This window comes from Rhipicephalus sanguineus, chromosome 8, assembly GCF_013339695.2.
Source record: "Rhipicephalus sanguineus isolate Rsan-2018 chromosome 8, BIME_Rsan_1.4, whole genome shotgun sequence".
In the NCBI taxonomy this organism is placed as follows: Eukaryota; Metazoa; Arthropoda; class Arachnida; order Ixodida; family Ixodidae; genus Rhipicephalus; species Rhipicephalus sanguineus.
In genome coordinates this window covers 55,919,091-55,937,985 of record NC_051183.1, presented here as the reverse complement: position 1 = coordinate 55,937,985, position 18,895 = coordinate 55,919,091, and the positions used below count along the sequence as shown (strand labels likewise).

The 18,895-nt window shown below is 47.6% G+C and overlaps 1 protein-coding gene across 1 annotated transcript in view; it reads right to left on the bottom strand.

The window, feature by feature from the left end:
• LOC119403236 (uncharacterized) overlaps positions 1–18,895 on the bottom strand; it is a 63,174-nt gene extending 44,279 nt beyond the window's left edge. The window contains exons 1-6 of the mRNA XM_037670182.2: positions 18,492–18,895; positions 14,880–14,970; positions 13,926–14,194; positions 10,751–10,861; positions 8,577–8,777; positions 2,152–2,322 (exon numbers count right to left, since the gene is read on the bottom strand). Of these exons, the coding sequence (XP_037526110.1) occupies positions 2,152–2,322; positions 8,577–8,777; positions 10,751–10,861; positions 13,926–14,194; positions 14,880–14,970; positions 18,492–18,785 (1,137 nt within the window). The 5' untranslated portion in view covers positions 18,786–18,895. The remainder of the gene's footprint in view (positions 1–2,151; positions 2,323–8,576; positions 8,778–10,750; positions 10,862–13,925; positions 14,195–14,879; positions 14,971–18,491) is intronic.

Sequence of the window (18,895 nt, the reverse complement as noted above, 5' to 3'; positions counted from 1 at the left end):
ACGTACGGTGTGTCGGCAATGCAGCTTCTATATCGGTGATAACATATATATGGTGATGCAGTTTCTTCGTTGGTAATGACATGGTACATCAGTGACACAGTTTCTTTGTCGGTGACTGCACGCTGTACGTCAGTGATGACGTACGGTGTTCGGTGATGCAGCTCTTATGACAATGACGCAGTTTAATTTCTTGGTGCCACCAATCGCACGTGGCTACTGCGACTTGCCCAAAAATGCAGATAATATTAGTGCTTCCCGAACCATGAAGAAGTGAGGAAATCGTACCAGATTTCACCAAGTTCGTAGCGTTCTTTTTGAATAAGAATAGTGCAGTTCTTTTCAATTCAGCAGAGTTTATTTCACAAATTCTGCAATAACATAGTTCGACAAAGGCTTCAACTGCATCACTTTGCTCTGGTTCATCCACAGTATTTTCTTCAGAATCCTCAGGTGAGAACACATCGCATATTTTTTTTCATGCAAGCACTCTACAGAGATGTCTTCTCACAAGGAATCATCAAGATACACATTTTTTTCTTGCATTTTCATTCTCATGCAAAAAGCAGGCAGCCAAAATGAGCCCTTTAACGTTATCGCGTGCATATATTATTTAAAATATTGTAGCACTAGATTTGATGAGGACAAGACAGAGAAGTACATGACAGGACAAATAAGAATGTATCACCAACTAGCCCCACAACGTGTTTTGTAAGTGTTAATATAGGTTTGTAATTTTTGGAAATAACGAAGCTATTTTGTATCAGATGCAACTTCACTGTAACGAGATTTGACTGTACACATTAAAAATGTACCACACCATTACCATGTACAGTCGCCGACCGTTTATTCGGATGCCGAAAATTCGGACATGCTCGTTTATTCGGACACCTTCGCGGCACCACCACTCGTCCCATTGAAGTAATGTAAACTCACGACCGAAAATTCGGACGCCCCACAGTGTGCCGTTCGATTTTTCGGACTCCGGCTGGCTGATCAAGTGCGACGCTGAACGCCATGACAAGCTGTCAGCAATGTTTACAATATTTTTGCGAGGTTGCCAGCACTCAAATGTTGCACTGACTATAACTGGAGATCGTGCCAGTGTCAAAAATCCACGCAGAAATTACAGATCTCGAAGGCTATGTTTGTTGGCTACACGCAACGGTTGCCTTTTGGCTTTAGCCAGTCAAGTACTATCCACTGAACAGCCACCACGGCCAAACAGCAGGCCAAGCCAAGCCACGATTAGAATAGACTCTGTGCGGCGTTTCAGGTGAATGACAGCGCGTACGAGTACGACGCGGATTCTAATTCGGACAAAGAGAGTACAGCAGATTACAGAAGCGCTGCAACATCAACTAGCCCAACGTCAATTCCTTTTGGCGTGTGAGGGTTTGCGTTTCTGTGGCTAGGCCAGATCTGATGAAATTGCTCCGACGCTGCCCGTTCCACGTGCGCCGCCGGAGCTAAAGAAACGCGGCAACTACAAGGCCCCGACGATGGCGAAAAAAACGGCGATTATTCACCAGGTGGAAGTTGCTTTGGAGTTTTCGCCGAGTTGGGCGATGAGATCATCCGTCAGCTACTCGAACCAACACATGTGGACAGCGACTGCCGTGACGATGCACCTCCCACACCACAGCCATCAAATGCGGATTCAGCGTAGGCCATTGCAGTGCTATTGCCGACCATCAGGGGTGGCCAAACATTGGCTGAAATACAGGCCGACTTCGTCGCGCGTAAGTGTGCATGTGTACAGACGCGCACTAACAAGTTTTTTCCGGCCGCTGGGCCAATAAAAGTGCTTTTTTCTGGTGATTCCTTTTTTTCGGACTCTCGATTATTCGGAGTCCGAATAAACGGTCGGCGACAACAGTGCTGCAATACGAGGCGATCATTTATTTTAATTAATTAACGAGACCAAGAGATCAATTAACAAGAAATTGGCTTGGCTGCATTTCAATGCAAGATGACGTTGCATGAATGCAGTGTATAACAATGACTAAAAGCAAAAAAGAAAGGATAGGCCTATTAGCTTCATTATCCACTCAATTAGCAGAAATCATGAGGCCAGTTGTTTATCTTTCTCATTTGTTACTTTGTTCCACTACACAGAAACCACAGCCAATACGTGCACAAAGTTTCACAAACCTGGAGCTCAATCTTCATGGCCCGTTCAGCGTACTTCAGCGTGTTGTGCGTCTCGGTGTAGCTGAGTTTGGACGGCGACACTGCTGCGATCATGAGGGTGCGACACGTGCCGCCCAGCGAATCCTTGAGGATGTGGGTCAGCTTGGATCCCCGGTACGGCACCCGCTGCACCTGGAAAGAGATTAAGAAAGAAAAAAGGCTGGTTGATTAATCAGAACATTCCTCCATTATCAAATGATTTCAGGTCCCTTAGCAACCATCCTGTTGGACAGCTCGTGTCTTTGTTAGACACGACCTAATGAAACCAATAGACATCGACGTCAAAGAAGACATCGGGGACATCATTTGTAATCTTTCATTGCAATGTAGTACACTAAAACCTCTGTGATAAAAATCATGCAAGGTAAACCAAAAATATTCATATCATCCAAAATCCGTATAAACAGAAAACACAGAATTAGTATGCGACAAAAGAAAGCTGGCGTACACTTTCACTTATTGTTTCTCAGGGCCACAGCAATGTCATGAACAGCTCTGTATACGGCGCATGTGTGTAATTAATGAAACATGTGTTGAGATCCATGACAGCTAGTAGCTCTCCTAATCTTGGTACGCTGGTCCGCATGACACCAGAGTATTGTGGCGAAAGTGACTTAAGGAGTGCTTTGCAAGCGATAGATGAAGGCCAGAAAAATTTTTGAACTGCTGTCCTTTGTTGTTATGTATTATTTTCTGATCACGGTATACAGTCAAACCTGTTTATAACGAACTCTGAAGTGTCGCGAAAAGTGGTCATTATATCAGTAATTCGTTGTATATGGACTCTCCCTTAAAAACATGCACTTAGCAGCCAAGCCTTTTTTTTCTTTTCTGTGCACTTTTATTAAAGTGCTAACGACCCCTCCGGTGACAAGCCAAGCCTTTTCGCGCCATGAAGCGACGCCCACTGCATGCTCACGAGTGAATTAACTGCCTTTGCAATGAACTAACACCGTTTCACCGAAGCGCGGACCCATAACGTAGAGCCGATCATCCCTGGCTAGTTGTGTGCAGCGTGTCACCTACTCCTCTCATAGAGTCGCTGGCGGGCCACTTGCTGTATACAGTATGAATGCATTTGTACGTTCTTCGTGTCTGCTTCACTCCCGACCGTGCACGGGGGCGGCGAGTAGCCTGTTCAACACTGCGAAGACAAGCCTTTTGCAAGTAATGCGCACTCTACGTCTCCGCGATGCTCTTGCAGCCCTGCACTACGATGCACATGCACACTTGGGTTGTTGCCTAATCAAATATGAGGTATACACTCGCTGTCAGTGCATCGACGTTTCTGTGCCCGCACCGCTGAACAACAGTGAGCTACTTTTGTTTCTACAAAGCAACGCGCACTTTAAAGCGGTCTCGCACGACACAGTGGCAGCGAATGGCAGCATGCAGTGCTTGTATCGCCGTCAATCCGCACAGTGTATGCCACACGCACAGCCGAGCAGAAGTCTGCAGATGACTGTGGTAAGGTTGTCGGCTTTTAGACATAATGGCACGTTCATCGACGGCCGCCACCTCGCCTTCGCTCTTTTCTGATCGTTAGCCGCGAAGGCATCGCCGCAACCGCGAGGAAGTCGTAATCACCGATCGACCGGTCTCTGCAGTTACCGAAAAGACTGACGACTTTTTGCGGCACACTGTGGCATCGACGAGTTTAGGGACGCAGTGAACCTTTTTGTGATGAAAAGTTATCGCAGTTATCACTTCTTGCATTTATGCCTTCTTGCATTCCAAGACATTGTTTGGTTCATCGTAAGCGGTCTTAGCTGCAGAGAACGGCATCAGGAAAGGTTACCATGCAAAAGCTAACTGCAAAGCTTCATGCTGCCTCCTATTTTTTTCCTTACTGGCATTCTGCCACTGAAGAAACACCTGAAAGTGAGAAACCTCGCTCACAGTGTCTGAAATCTGCGTGCGGTGCTCGCCAATCTGGTATATCTTAGTCGCAAGTAAACTGGAGCGGGGCACGTGCTCGCGAGTGCCCCTTTGATGCTTCAGAAGGCCTGTTTTAACTTTTTTTTCCGCTTCGTATGAGCCATATTTTTACCGCGACCGTGTCTGAAGTGTTCGTTGTAAAAAGTAGGAGGCTTTGAAAAAATGTTCACGATATGTGGACGCAGCTTCAATGGCTAGCATAGGAAAATCGTAAGTGCACCCAAATTTGGTCGTTATAACCAATCGATCGTTATATGTGCGATCGTTATTAGGGGTGTGCGAATATTCGAAATTTCGAATAGTGTTTGCTATTTGATTCGCACTGGAATTTTACTATTCGAACTTTCCAAAAACAAATACAGTCAACGCCCGATTGAAAGTGACCCCTTCAAATTTTTAATATGCTTCACCTCAATACACTCTCGTATTGCAGCAAAGCTGCCTTTCAAGCTCCGTTACGGTCGAACTTTGCCAAGACGCATTCAACGTCCGATTGAGAGTGGTCCCTAGATTTTCAATATGCTTAACCTCATCACACCCCGGTATTGCTGTAAAGCTGCCTTTCAAGCTCCGTTACGGTCGAATTTTGCCAAGAGACAGTCAACGTCCGACTGGAAGTGGTCCCTAGATTTTCAATAGGCTTCATCTTATCACACCCTGGTATTGCAGAAAGGCTGCCTTTCAAGCTCCGCTGCGGTTGCAGATGTATTAACTCAAAACGCTGGTTCCAACATGGAGATGAAAGATGTGGCAGAATTGGGGGATCAATTAATGCTACTTTGGGCCTGAAATTTGGGCAGGAAGTCCGCAAAAGTGGACGCCGAAGCTTTTTAGCATCCAAAATTTCAGGTGTTATATACCGACGTTTACAAGGCAGGTTTGGAACTCCGGACCTGAAGGGAGCACACCCTTGTCTGCCACATCAGTTGGGCTTCCACAGAAGTTGAAAGAGGAGAGGCTGAGGAAATGGCATCTCTGCCTATCACGTGTAAAGTGTTGTCGGCAACACATTGGTTGCACCAAATCATGTACATAAATAGAATTCGGCCTCTACATTGCCTTATTCTTGATAAGACAACTATGAAACACTACCCCGCCAGTGCTTCATCAACCTAGCGAAAAGAAACACTTTCATGTTGCTATCTCATAAGAATATGCTTAGGAATCCTCTCTAACTTTTTTTTTCTGCAATTTTGCTTCGAAGTATTAGAAAAATATTCGATTCGATTCGCACTCACACTTCAATATTTGTATTCGCTTCGAACCCAAAATTTTGCTATTCGCACAAATGTAATCGTTATAAGTGGGTTCAACTGTATTGCGGATGTTTTTTGGGAGACTTACGGCTGTGCCCGCACAATCGGGAGGTTTCCTCAAAATTCGGGAGTCTCGCGTGCAAATCTGAGATTTAGCAGGTGTGCGCGTCCCCAACAATCGTGCATGTTGATGCGAGGTCTAGCTCCTTTGCCAAGACCATCCGCTTCCTCCTGTCCTCGTCAACCTTTCATAGTACATCTGATTGCAAGGACATGGCTTGCATCGACGTGGCAGGCAAGTGTGAACTCAGTACAACGACGTTGTCTCGAGCCAATCTTGGAGGATACGACGTGCCATTGATGGCACATTCTGACAAACTGGTGGTCAGGACCACATGCCCGCGCTCAGGTTCCCGCGCCAACGTGCGATTGCAGTGTTTACCACCGTAGCATGAGCAGCATTTGTTTGTACCTGCACGGTAACGTATGTTCGTATCAAGTGTCCCGGGGTGAAAATCTATTTGCAACAACCGAACTCCATTACATTGCAGGGACCACCGAAAAATTCTTATCACCCCAAAATTCGTATAAGCCACGATCATATCACTGAGGTTCTACTGTACAGTCAAACCTCATTAATATGTACCCGCTTTAAACGTACTAACGGTTAAAACGCAGTTGCGATGAATCCCCGACCGAGTCCCATAGAGCCCAATGCATTCGCTGACCGCTTAAGCCACAGTGGTTCGCCCCATGCCTACTGCTTAGTGCGTACCCTGCGTACCGCGATAAGGTTTTGTGCCATAAAACTTTACTGCACCAGTGAAATTCTCGCGGCAGCAAGGAAATCTGGCATCCCCGGCGAAGGTCCATAGAGTTCAATGCATTTGCCACGTCTTGAGAGCAAACATTTTAAAAAGCAATTTCACAACAACGCAAGTTTCAGGTAGTGATATGCAACATATTTTTGAATCCATGAGCTAGTTGAGAACCCAGAAGTTCGAAAATTGCAGCACCGCTCGTTCAACAAGTCGGGCACATCCATTTCCGCCAACAAGCATCGGGACAGCCGTTACTGTTTACATTCGGCCGGATGATGATAGCAAGCAACAAAATGCAGAAAGGCAAGTAAGTTCGCAATAACATGGAATAACTCTCACATTGCTATGGTATGTCAAGCGAAGAGAAAACTCCGTAAGTGCACTGGTCGGAATGGTCATTAAATTGAATAGTACATCCACTTTTAATGCGCGTCTCTGAAAGGAGTATATATTCAGTGTAGGCAAATGTTATCCAATCTATATATACAGTGCAGCATTCGGTATTCTGCAATCAATGCTCACCTGAAAATAGGGTCGTATCAGCTATCCGTGAGACAGGTCTAGTTAGTAATCCAGTAAGCGGGAATATACGTAGTTTTTTTTTTAGATGCGAAGCAGCTTTTGCTCGGGGCTGTGTCCGGCGGTGGGAGTGGTGCCGGTGCTCCACTGTGCAAGCGCCTACTCTCTCTCCCACACTCTTTTACGCAGGTGTTCGGCCACCTTCTCTACTCTCCTCCCCCACGCTGCAGCAGCCGCGGGGGAGGAGCCTGTAACCCACTCTCTCATCTCCCTCCCCCATTTCATGTGTATATATACGCGCGTGCGCTCGGTCGGCTTCAGTCATTCTCGCTTTGCTCCCGTGAAAGAGGCAGCAATCTGCCTCTCAGAAAATGAAAGAGGCAGATTGCGCTACAGCAGCGGCTGTCCTCCCGTCTACTTTATTGGATACTTCTGTGCATGTAAACCTGGCAGTGTTAGCCTTTGCCACTCATAGCCATGACGGCGAGTGTGGAAGACTTTCTTGCGAACTGACGTAGCGTAATATGCGAGCTTTTTACGAGTTGGCAGCTGACCAATAAGCACTAGCATACTACCTGAAGGCATTACTGTGTGTACTCGAATGTAACACGAGTTTTTCCCCCAGATTTTTCCTAACTAAAGTCGACCCTCGCATTACAACTGAATACCAACGTATTATCAACTATTAGCGTGTCGCCGATGTCGTGTGGAATGGATCGTTTCTGACCGTCATCGAAATATGCACCCCGAACATAACGGGGGCCGACGCCAGGCTCGTGCAAAGACAGTGCTGCGCTCCTTCGGTGGGGAGAAAACTGCGCGATTCGTGGACGTGGCAGAATATGGAAACAAACACCGGTTCACGGCGGTAGTCGTAGATGTTAACTCCCGGCTTACGCACGCGTGTAGTGTCAGCACGAAATATCCAGACACAGCGGAAGAGGTTGCGATTGTGCTTGCACTTACCGACCCCATCTGCGAAGCTGTTCTTAGCGACTCGCAAACCGCAGTCCGTAACTACGCGCGGGGGCGCATTTCCCCAGAAGCTCTCCAGATCCTAAGGAAGGCTGGTCGACAGCAGTTCAATAGCACCGCTATCCTATGGTTCCCAGCACACGTCACCATCCCCACCGACGAGGGCCCCCCTATAATTCGAACGAGGTGGCACACCGCTATGCGCGAGAAATGACCCGCCGCGCACAGTCGGATGCCGCCCCGTCGAGTTCAGACCTCCTGCTTCAAAACACGCGAGAACGCTTGGTCAGGTACAATGACATCACCAAGCACTACCAGTTAGGCAAGCGGATATTGCCCCCACCTCACCCCAAGCTAAAACGACACCAGGCAGTCGTCTGGCGACAACTGCAGGACACACCTTCCCCAGTCCGGTGCGACTGCGGCACATTTTCCCTGCCCAGTACCCGGATGCTACTTGTAAATTATGTCAGGCAACTACAGCGACGCTCTCACACATGTTATGGGAGTGCCCTGTCACAGCAGCTCAGATGGCAGTAGCTCCGGATGCTCTCGCGTCGAAGTGGGCAGCCGCACTGCACAGCTCCAACTTCAAGACAAGAATGGGCAGTCCAGCGGGCCCGCGAGGTGGCGTTGAGGCAAAGCCTTGAAGTCCCCTCATGGGAGACCTGAGCCCGGGTTATTAAACATCGCCGGACTTTCAATAAAGTTGTTTCCATTCCATTCCAACGTATTATCAATTTTTTTCTTCTTGGACGCAATGAAAAGTCACCCCTCGCGTTACAATCTAGTAAATACGGTAAGTCAGCCGGGATGAGACCCTCGTTATGAATGAACGAAAGAGAAACGACGGCGGTTTCAACAGACTAAGACTTACCCCACCCTTCGAGAGGGCATCAATGCAGTTGCCCAGGGCCAGGAGGGAGAGGTTGATCTTGGTGCCCTCGCGCATCCGGTCCTTGATGTTTCTGCTCACCGCAGCCGCACGCTCTGAGCCCGCGAGGTCGACAAAGCTCATCTTGGAGACGCGGATACCTTTGCTCGTGCTCGTCACGTTCTCAGTCTGCGTGACGTAAACCTGAAAGCGGGCAAAAGAGGAGTAACACCGTGTTACCAAAGTGACCCGCTGTGGGGTTTCAAGATATCGCCGCTCTCGGAACACACTGAGACAATAGACGCCATCGAGAATAACTACGTGCATGTTTATTAACCTCTTTCACATGCGGTGAGCTCGCCTGCCGAATCTGATACACAACTAGTCCCTTGCTAAGTAACCTTACACAATGCTGGTGAATACCCAGAAAACATAACACACACAGGACAACATAAGACATACAATGCACCGCGAGTGCAGTGTCGCCGATGCCCGACTCGCCACGAGAGGCCCGCGGGGAAACAAGCCACAGTATCGTCCCCCACGAACCCACCGCGGGAGACGTCCATCCACGCACGCTGCCAAACCCAAAAAAAGGCTCATTGCTGTTTTCTATGCGCCGGCCTAACTTCTCCCGCAGGCGGCGCCACCGCGCTAACTCTAAACCATGCGAACACAGCGCCACTACTCGCTCGGATGCCATTTAACCTACCTGCGGCCTATCCGCGGGTAAGTGCCATGCGTTGCAGCTCCCATAGACACTAGCACCACATTTCCATCTAGAGTAATGTTATTACAGTCGAACCCGGGTATATCGAACTCGCCAAAAAACGTTTATTAGTTCGATATATGGCATAATTCGATATAGGCTCGCTATAGGATTTTGACACAAAGGCACATAACATTAAGAAAAGTACTTTATTAATATGGTGGCATACTTGCGTGCCCTACTTTGGAACAAAATAGTCCTGGATTTTCTTCTGTGTCAACGACTTCGCTGCCTGCGACAGCACGCACGCCTCCACGTTGTCCAACGAGTCGGAGCAGCTGAGGCCGCAACCTTCCACATTTACGCAATAGCGCCGGACCAACGCAAGTGCACTAATCACTTCGGAGGATGTAGGCAATGGGCCATCGTCAATTTACGGTAATAGCTGACGGTAATAGCTCGATCATAGGGCCGGACACCGGGATGTTTCGCGACCGAACGTCCACAAACCATTTGTAAACGGCCGCTTCAACATCTTCGTACACAGCAGTGCGCACACGTCGGGCGCCACGGGCACCTGGCCTTTTGTCCGACTTGGCCCTGATGTCTGCCTTGTTCTTCAGGATAGTACTCAAGGTGCTCCTTGGAATTTTGTACGCGGCGGCGACGTCGGACTTTTCACCGCGCTCGACCCGATTTATAATTTCGAGTTTCGCGGCGAACGGCAAATTCTGCCTCTTTGCACAAGCCATGACGATAGCGCGCCAATAAAGTTCACAGAGCACCAACAGGGAACACCACCAGCACGGACCACGCTGAATGAGGACTCGAAAAACGGGCAGCAGCAGGCACACAAGCATAAAGAAAAAAAATGGCGCTCACTTCTACCGCCTCCGCGCCTCGGAGAAAGCACGACGGCCTCTGATTGGCTGTAATTGCTGCGAGCGGGCCAGGATCATTTCTTGCAGGGGGGTGTTCGCCCGTGCACAACCGGGTCTAAACCACTTTTTCTAGGGTTGCGCCGGCAGTTTTCCCCGCCACCGCGAGGGAAAGCCAACTTGCTGGGGCACTTTTGAGGCACATGGAGTTTGATATATCGGTTGTCGTTGCTATTTTCGTTCGATGTAACAGTAACTTTTGCTATGTATTCTCAATGTAAATTTACCGTGTTTAGAAATTGTTCGATATACGGGATAATTTGATATAAACGGGTTCGATATAGTCTGGCTCGACTGTACTCTATGCTACAGACACCTATGCATTAGAATCTCCCCTCCACACATCAATCCCATAACATTCTCAACTCGTTCCAAACTGTCACTGCACTAATTGCGCTGAGATGGCACGGCAACGAAGCTATGTGCACTGCCACAAGCGCCATTTAAGTGCTCAAAAAGAGCCTGGTTCTGGCGGGGGCAGAAATATTTTGCATAGCTCCAACGCACGCGCAACAGTGTCTCGCCCTTACCTGGAAGATTGCATGGGACCGCGACGACTCTGAGTTGGCATCAGTGGCGTGCTGAGTCCTGTTCCTGTTGCCTTTCAGAAGCAACTCAAACAGTGCACCAGACTCCTTCACCTGCATTCATTAATGCACAATGTTGCAGCTAATGCACTGAATGAGCTTTCCTGTCCGTTGCACAACTTGTACTTCAATCACAACCATTTCAATCACAACCATTTCAATCACAGCCTTCAAGTCAAGCTTGTTATGAGCTACAGCTGTCAGTGACGGCGGTGTCGTGTGCAAAGAGAACTGGCACTGGCGAGTGTACCAAAATAGGGCCCTCAAAGGTATGCTGGTCACATGCATATCTGAATGTGCGCTATCTAATAACTGATGTTCTCTCAATCCTGGGCTTGTCTGCTATCAGCAGTTTCTGATATGGAAATCTGATCTTTTAACGAAGAGACTGGTCATTTCACGCTGCCACTTTTTTGTTGCCTGGTTACGAATGCCTAACCATTGTTGCCTGTAGCAACAGAAGTGTTGCACTGCAAAGCACGTGAATGAAGGTCCAATTCTCGACATGGAGGAAGGAAAAAGGAGGGAGCATTGCGCAATGCAATAGGAAGAAGAAAAACATGCACGCAGACGCAAAGCGTCGCTTGCCCCCATTTTCCTAATAGGGGAAGGGCTCCTGAATTTTTTGGCTTTCGCTGAAATTTATTTATTTTTTGCTCACTTCGTAAATTTTACTTCCATCGATCACATACAGGGGGCTGCACTAGCCACACAGCTGTGAAGTTCTCTTTGCATGACAGCAATGTTCTTACAAACTCAAACCTGTGTTATTCTAGTATGGTACAGCTACTGTCTAATACTGTCCATGCGACTATGGTGACACCACTCTCGTAGCACACTACAACTATTAATGTACAGCCGAACTCGCATGTCATGTTCACGCAAGATCTGTTCGTCATAGACGAGCTAATTAACAAATTTCAGTCGTTTTGTTGGCTAACCTGCCCTCGATTCAAAATAATCGTTAAATCTAAAACACAAGTGCACAACTACACAGCGACACAAGATGACAAGCACAAGTGCATACTACCTGCTGAAAGTTCATTGGAAAGTAATCCAATGGTTTCAGTTGGTAGTATGTGCTTGCCTTTGTCTTCTTGTGTGCCTGTGTAGTTATGTGCTCATATTTCGAGTATCATGAATCACCAACTCGCCCAATCAGCCATTCATTACAATAGCCTGGCTTCTTCGATGCCAACCCAGCAATTTACGGCTTCCAGACTATCCGAAGTAGACAAGGGCTCATCATATGCAGCTTTGCCACAGACAAACCATTCCAGCGACGCGACGTACTAAGCAGCGGCTGATACACTTAAAATCGAAGGTACAGGTCACGTGGTCCCCTCAAATTCTTTACAGAACTTATTGCTGCCAAAATCTTGCACCAAACAGATGACTCCCATATCTTTGCACGGGTCCATGACACTGGCTTCATCAGTCGCATTAACAGTGTCATCCCGATTAATGTCGCTAACAACAGACTGTGCTTGGGACGATGCATCGCTGTACTCCACCTGTGGGCGCGTCACTTCCTAGCTTTTCAGTTCCAGACTGCTCCCGTCTACCTCACATTAAAAACTTAACTCGCAAAATTCTTTACAAGCAGTACTCCGCAACTTCTGCAAAGTGCGACAGCAGCACATGCTCCTGTAACTTTGCGCCACTCACAGACATACCTGCTAACCTAGCGAGATGGAAATTCGGAAGATTTGTAAAGCGGGGCCAATGGAGGGACGCGAAAAATGAGAACTGGTGCAAGTTCTTAACGTTTCTCAGGGCTGCAGCAACACCATAGACAGCTCTGAACAACTGCCAGTGATTTTTTTTTAATATCGGAAATCATACTAGTACAAGGGGTGTTGAAATGAAAAGGTACGAAACGTCGCAACATGGCCATTAACATAGATGCCTATACCGCCATGAGAGAACGTAGCGAGACATCCAAGGATGTAAGTGGAGTCTGCTGTGGATTGGAGCATGCGGGGGCGCCCGCATGCGCAGGAGAGAGCAGAGGCTTATTCTTATAAAGAGCGCCATCCAATTGACGCAGCAGTGCATGTGAGGACAGGATGATGTTCACATCGCACAGTTTGTCGATTAAGGAGTAGCGACGCATTATCTGATTTCTGACAGCGGAAGGCCTTAAACCGGCCACCATTCATCGCCTGCGGTTTCCAAGTGTCTGGTCCCCTGAAAAACAGTGTCTGAAAGGGAAGTGCTTCAACTCGAACGACAAACTCAAGGACGCTGTGAAGGAGTGGGTCTCGTCAAGGCCACAGGAATTATGGAAACAGTCCTTCGGTTCGTTCATCACTGAGATCGTTGTGATTTAGCACATAGTGTATACTTTGAATAAAGTCTTCACTTATACCCACAGTGTCGTTTCGTGCCTTTTCATTTGAACACCCCTTGTAGTACTAACAATTACAAGCATGTGCATGAAGCATAATGTGCTGTGAACCACGAGTTGACAGCTAGTACAGCCACTTGCCAATTTTAGTATGCTTTTCCACATGACATCAGTGTACTGTGGTGAAACTGACTTAAGCGTTTCGCACGCGATAGAACAAGGCCAGAAAATTTTAGAACCGCAGTCCTTCCCGATTTTCTATCGCAATGGGGTTAGGGCTGCTTTTCAAGAGACTTACGGCCATGCCCGTAAAATTGGAACGGAGGATTGCTCAAAATTTCGAAGTCTCCAGGGCAAACCTGGAGACTTGGCAGGTAGCTTAGCAACGTCTGCTGCCAGGCTAGTTGGTACATAGCTGAAGTTCAATTGACTGGCGCAAATACTTAGAGAGGGATGAAGAACATGCAGACAAGCCCACACTTGCAACTAAATTTTATTCTTCACAGAGCTCTGCTTCACAACGTTCAAGCATGTGTACAAGACCCAGGAAAATAAAATGACATGTCATTTTATTTTCCTTGGTCTTGCATGCATGCTTGAGGGCTGTGAAGCAGAGTTCTTGGAAGGATAAAATTTACGTTTGAGAGTGTGTGCTAGCCCACGTCCTGTGTTCTTCGTCCCTGTCCAAGTATTTGCGCCAGTCAATTCAACTTCAGAGTTGGCAGGCACGCACAGGCATACTGGCGAGGTATCGGGACAAAGGTTGACCTTGTGTATGGAGAGGTTGGAGATGGCGATGCCCTTGTTCGGGTCGTCACGGACGACCAGCGACGGTCCGTTGGGGCACAGCAGGTCGCGCACGACCTCGTTGTAGACTTCCAGGTAGGCGACCGCCACGTCGCACGACTGTCCCTCAGACCGGAGCTTGTCCACGCGTCTGTACAGCTCGCTGGCCGTCAGAGAGACCACTCCGGGACACTCCTCGGAGCCCAGCATCGTGAAAGTCTTTCCGGCACCGGTCGCGCCGTACGCGAACACTGCAAGCAACCCCAAGTGTCACAACCCTGGGCATACCGTCACGTGGTTGTGACGGTGAAGCGCGCACAACTCCAGCAGGCAAGGATGGAACACTCTACTGGGCGAACTTGTGCCCAGAAAGAAAAGATGTGACACACCCCGTGCAACGATAGCCTTGAGCACAATCGTCTGTAATCTGATCGGCACGTCCGCATTTTACATATGGCATCGAAGATCTCAGCCTTATCGTTAATGGCCGCGTTACTTCCGGAATAAACTATGATCGCGTTGCACGCTCAAGCTCATCAGAACAATCTAAAATAATCGGGAATGTTCAACTTCCGGCACGGCGCGCAAAAGGCAGTGGTTACACATGTAAAGGGTCGGTTACATGAAAATAGAAAAAGAAGAGCATGTGGCAACACGTTAATGGTTTTACCAGGCCTAAATGCGAGGACACTGCTGGCACGTTGGTGTACAAATTGCTGTGGGAACAAATAATCGGAAATTTTCCATCTCAAATTTTGTTAGACCTGCCTATTCCTATTTTCGTTTTCATGCTTTCCATTGCCTGCACTGATTAATTTACTTTTTGGGGCAAAGTGCAGCTGCAGCTAAATTGCCTGGATACAGCCTAGATAAAAAGCCAGCGTAGATAAAGATATCAATGATACCAAAAAGGGCCATTCAGCAATCAACACTTACCAGAGCAGTTGCACCCTTCAAGAAGCGTCGAGAGCATTTCCTTGGTTGTGTGCTCAAAGACATAATCATTGTCCTTATTTTCGTCAAACACCTGTGACAGAACAAAGATAATGAATTTAAGTGTAGCAAACACAAGGAATTAGCGTAAACATTGCGTGCTCTCTACTTTGCATGCACTGTATGTAGATGGTAGTGGGCTTGTTATGCATGTACGTCATCTTCATGACTTAGCGTTCAATGTTAAGGCGCACAAAGGGAGCTTTACACAGGAAATCTTAACATACAGCATTAAGTATGGTGTAGGGCAGCAAAAGAAAGGAATTAGCTTTAGCATTGCATGTGCCGTACATGGACTGTGTTGGGCCTCTTACAAACATACGTCATTTTTGGAAATTAATGTTCAATGCTAAGGCATGTGAGGTTCCCAATGTATTGGATCCTATGAGAGCTATGTCGGGAGTGGATGACAAGTTCTCGTACTGAATGAAATAATTGCTGCGCAAAAAACGCGAGGACTAGAAGGTAACACTTGCAACAGACGAGTGCAAACTATCAACAGAGTTTATTTGAAGGAACGCAAATACTTATACATGAAAAATACCAATACCAACAAGTTAGCAGCCGGGAAAACATAGGACCTGGGAACGTAACGGCTGCTACATAGTGGTGTACCATTGTATCGTGCGCTGTACCGCTATAGCTAGTAACAAATTTAGTCAACACCAAACTTCATCATAGTTAGCCTCAAAACTGGTTATCTGAGGTTCTAGGTTGTCACTGACATGGCAGAAATGGGAGATGAAGCAGAGTTGCAAACAACCCACAATCTTGCATTCACATCACCCTCTTGTGTCCCGCTTCAAACCACACTGGCGACAAATCAAGAAGCACGAGATCAAGTTATTTAGAGCTCAAAAAAATACATTTTTTTGTGTGTGTTAAGGATGAGCTCTGCTTGTCAACTATGCTTTCTCCTTTTCTTGCCCAGTCACGGGCTTTGTCGATGTGCTTTGTCGTGCTCTGGTGTGCAGTCGAACCCGCTCTTATCAAACCCACATATAACGAATTGTGTATATCGAACAGTTGTAAAATCCCCTTGAATATATTTTCGATACATAAAATATTTCATATGTTGAGTTCCTTACAAACAGAACACTTGTAATCCCCTTCAGATTCAGTATATCTGGGTTCAACAGTATTAGCCCCGAAAATTTCGGGAGGCGCCACCTAGCGGGAGACCTCTATGACATCACGGCACAGACTCGTTTGACACCCGCCACAATGCATGAAGATAACGCGCTCTCCTCGTACGCTGTGAGAGTTCTTGTGTTCACTTTTTGCTTGTCTCAAACTTCAGCTGAATGACAATAGCAGCAGCGATGTTGTTTCGGGTAAAGAAGCAAACTATTTATTTAGGTATACTATCGTCAACCGTCCTCCCGCCCCACCGTACACACTCTAAAAGTGGGGACCAGGTTGCGTTGTTGTGCGATGTTGCCAAGCTCGAGGATGCGGGTTCGATTCCCAGTCACGGCAGCCACTTTCCAATGGGGCGATATACAGGAATATTCAGTTACTTAGATAGAAGTGTACGTGAAGGAATTCTGCGAGATCACAATGCTTGTGCCTCAATCATATCATGGGGTTTGACACATAAAACACCGTATTTACTTTATTAGGTTGTGTTGTCTTCGGGCAATTCCTTTAGGAGATGCGATCACCTCCGCAAGTTTTATTCTGCATCGGCCGCATCCACGTATCTGCAGACACTCTCACTAGCACTGTGCCAAGCCTGCTATCCGCACACAGTCTCAAGAGCCCGTGCAATGCCGTGTCTCGCAAAATAGTATCTCGAAAGTGCTCGAGAGCACCGCCTCAGCTGTAGGGCCAGTTTTTCTGGTCTACTCTTTCACTTTGTGGCTCAGTTTCACGTTTCTCACATCAGTTTTAGTACTTCCATTTAATACAAACACAAACTGACGTTAATTGCTAAACCTTCATGTCTTCGTGCAGCATCTTAAGAGCTCTGCTGTCAGACCTCTACTGCAGTTTGGATACATTTTTTTTTTCAGTTCATTACACCTGAGCAGCATCAACAAGGTGTGTGAGATAAGTCCATACCTCATTGAGGCGACTGACGTTTTTTGCGCGGGCCACGTCGTTGAATGCATCTTCGAAACAGTTCAGTATCCTCATTTCAACTGTCTGGCATTTGTTTTGCGAACGAATGCTAGTGTACTAGTGTTCCACACGAAGGAAAAATTACCATCTGCGAAGCAGTGATAGATCGGAACGAATACTTTTTTATTAACTGGCATTATACATGCCATAACCACACTACAATTATGAGGCACCTCGTAGTGGAGGGCTTCGGAAATTTCGACCATCTGGTGGTCTTTAACATGCACTAACATCGCACAGTACATGGGCCTGTGGCATTATGCTGCCACCGAAAATGTGACCACTACAACCCGGATAGAACCCACGACCTTTGGGTCAGCAGCCGAGCAACTTAACCTGTACACTACCGCAGTGAACATCGGAACAACTGTTCACGCAATTTATTGTAATATAAAAAAACTTACGCCAATGGCAAACAATTTTATGTCACTTTCTGTATTATACATGTCATATTGAAACTGCCAACCTGCTTGGACCTAAGGGTCTGCAGTATGTATAATAAATACGATGTGACTGCAGAATCACTGATGACTGCCGAGAAAAAATATCTGAACTTGCTCGAAGTACCAATACCTCCGTATTTTTTAAAACCCTACGCGACTGGTATTATTACTTTGTTTAATCGTTCTGTTAAGGCGTTTAATGACGGCGGGATTGATGGCGACGATGCACAACGACAGAGCGCAGACTCTCACGAGCACGAGCACGAGGGGCGTGCTCTCCGAGAAGAGGCGAAGAGGGCGACCCACTAGGAGGCACTCGAGATGACGACCCATTAGAGCATTCCAATGCTTCTCTACAGTTCAAACATCGTAGGCGATCTTTTTGACAGACAGGAATAGCTAAGTCTCCTGTAGCAGCAAGTGCAATTCTGTCAAATCACCGAGATGAAAAGTTGCTACAAAGTTCGAACCATTTAGCAGAAATGTTTTCTTTGCACCGATTACATGGAATACGCGGTGAAAACAAATGGTTTGTTCCCCTTTCCCCTTTCACAATAAAGCTCCCCTTTATACAGTGGTTTGCCCATTCCAAGCATCATTATCCAACGTTCGAAAGGGCTTAGTTATCTTTCGTAGTAATGAACGCTTACACCTTTTACCGCGAGAGATGTACATTGCGGAATTGAGGAGCAATCGCCATCGTCTTGCGAAAGAGTGGGCACACGACTGGCGCAGGAAAAGGAAATCTTCGGCGGCAGAGCAGGCGCCGCCTTGTCGTGATGTCACACTGGCGCGCCTGCAGCGATGCCAGTGTTTGTTCTCGGGGCTAATAAGCATACGTGCCGACGGGCACTGAAAGGAGCGAGTTCGTTGTGTGGAGGAATACAAGACTCAGAGTCAAGAGAGCCCCACAATATAACAAAATCTGCCCATCTTTGGTGAGAATTCAGGATAACAGCTGCATGGAAGAGGTTGCAACTTCTCTCACCTGATCAAACATAAACGTCTGGTCCTTGTTTGGCTTGACCAGGCCCCCGCACGCCCGCTGCCCTTGGAAGTAGAAAGGCTCGGCTTCGGCCTTTGGGTCGAACACAAGGCACCTGTCGTCCACCACGCGGACGATGCTGGCCGTCTCGGCCTCGCGATCGCTGAGCGGGCGCACCCTGACAGCCACATTTACGCGTGCCCCGGGCGATGGCGGGTTGTTGCCAGACCGGCGGCGTTTCGGGGCCGACTGCGCGGTCTCGTTGGAACGCCGCTTGCGGTTTAACGGCGGTGCCATTGTAGACGCTTCAGAGGTTGCTACGGACGATGCACCTTGCCGGTCCTACGGAAGTCAGGCTGCGTTGTCCACGAAGGAGCAGACTGACATGGTTCGCTGGTCAGCTGGAC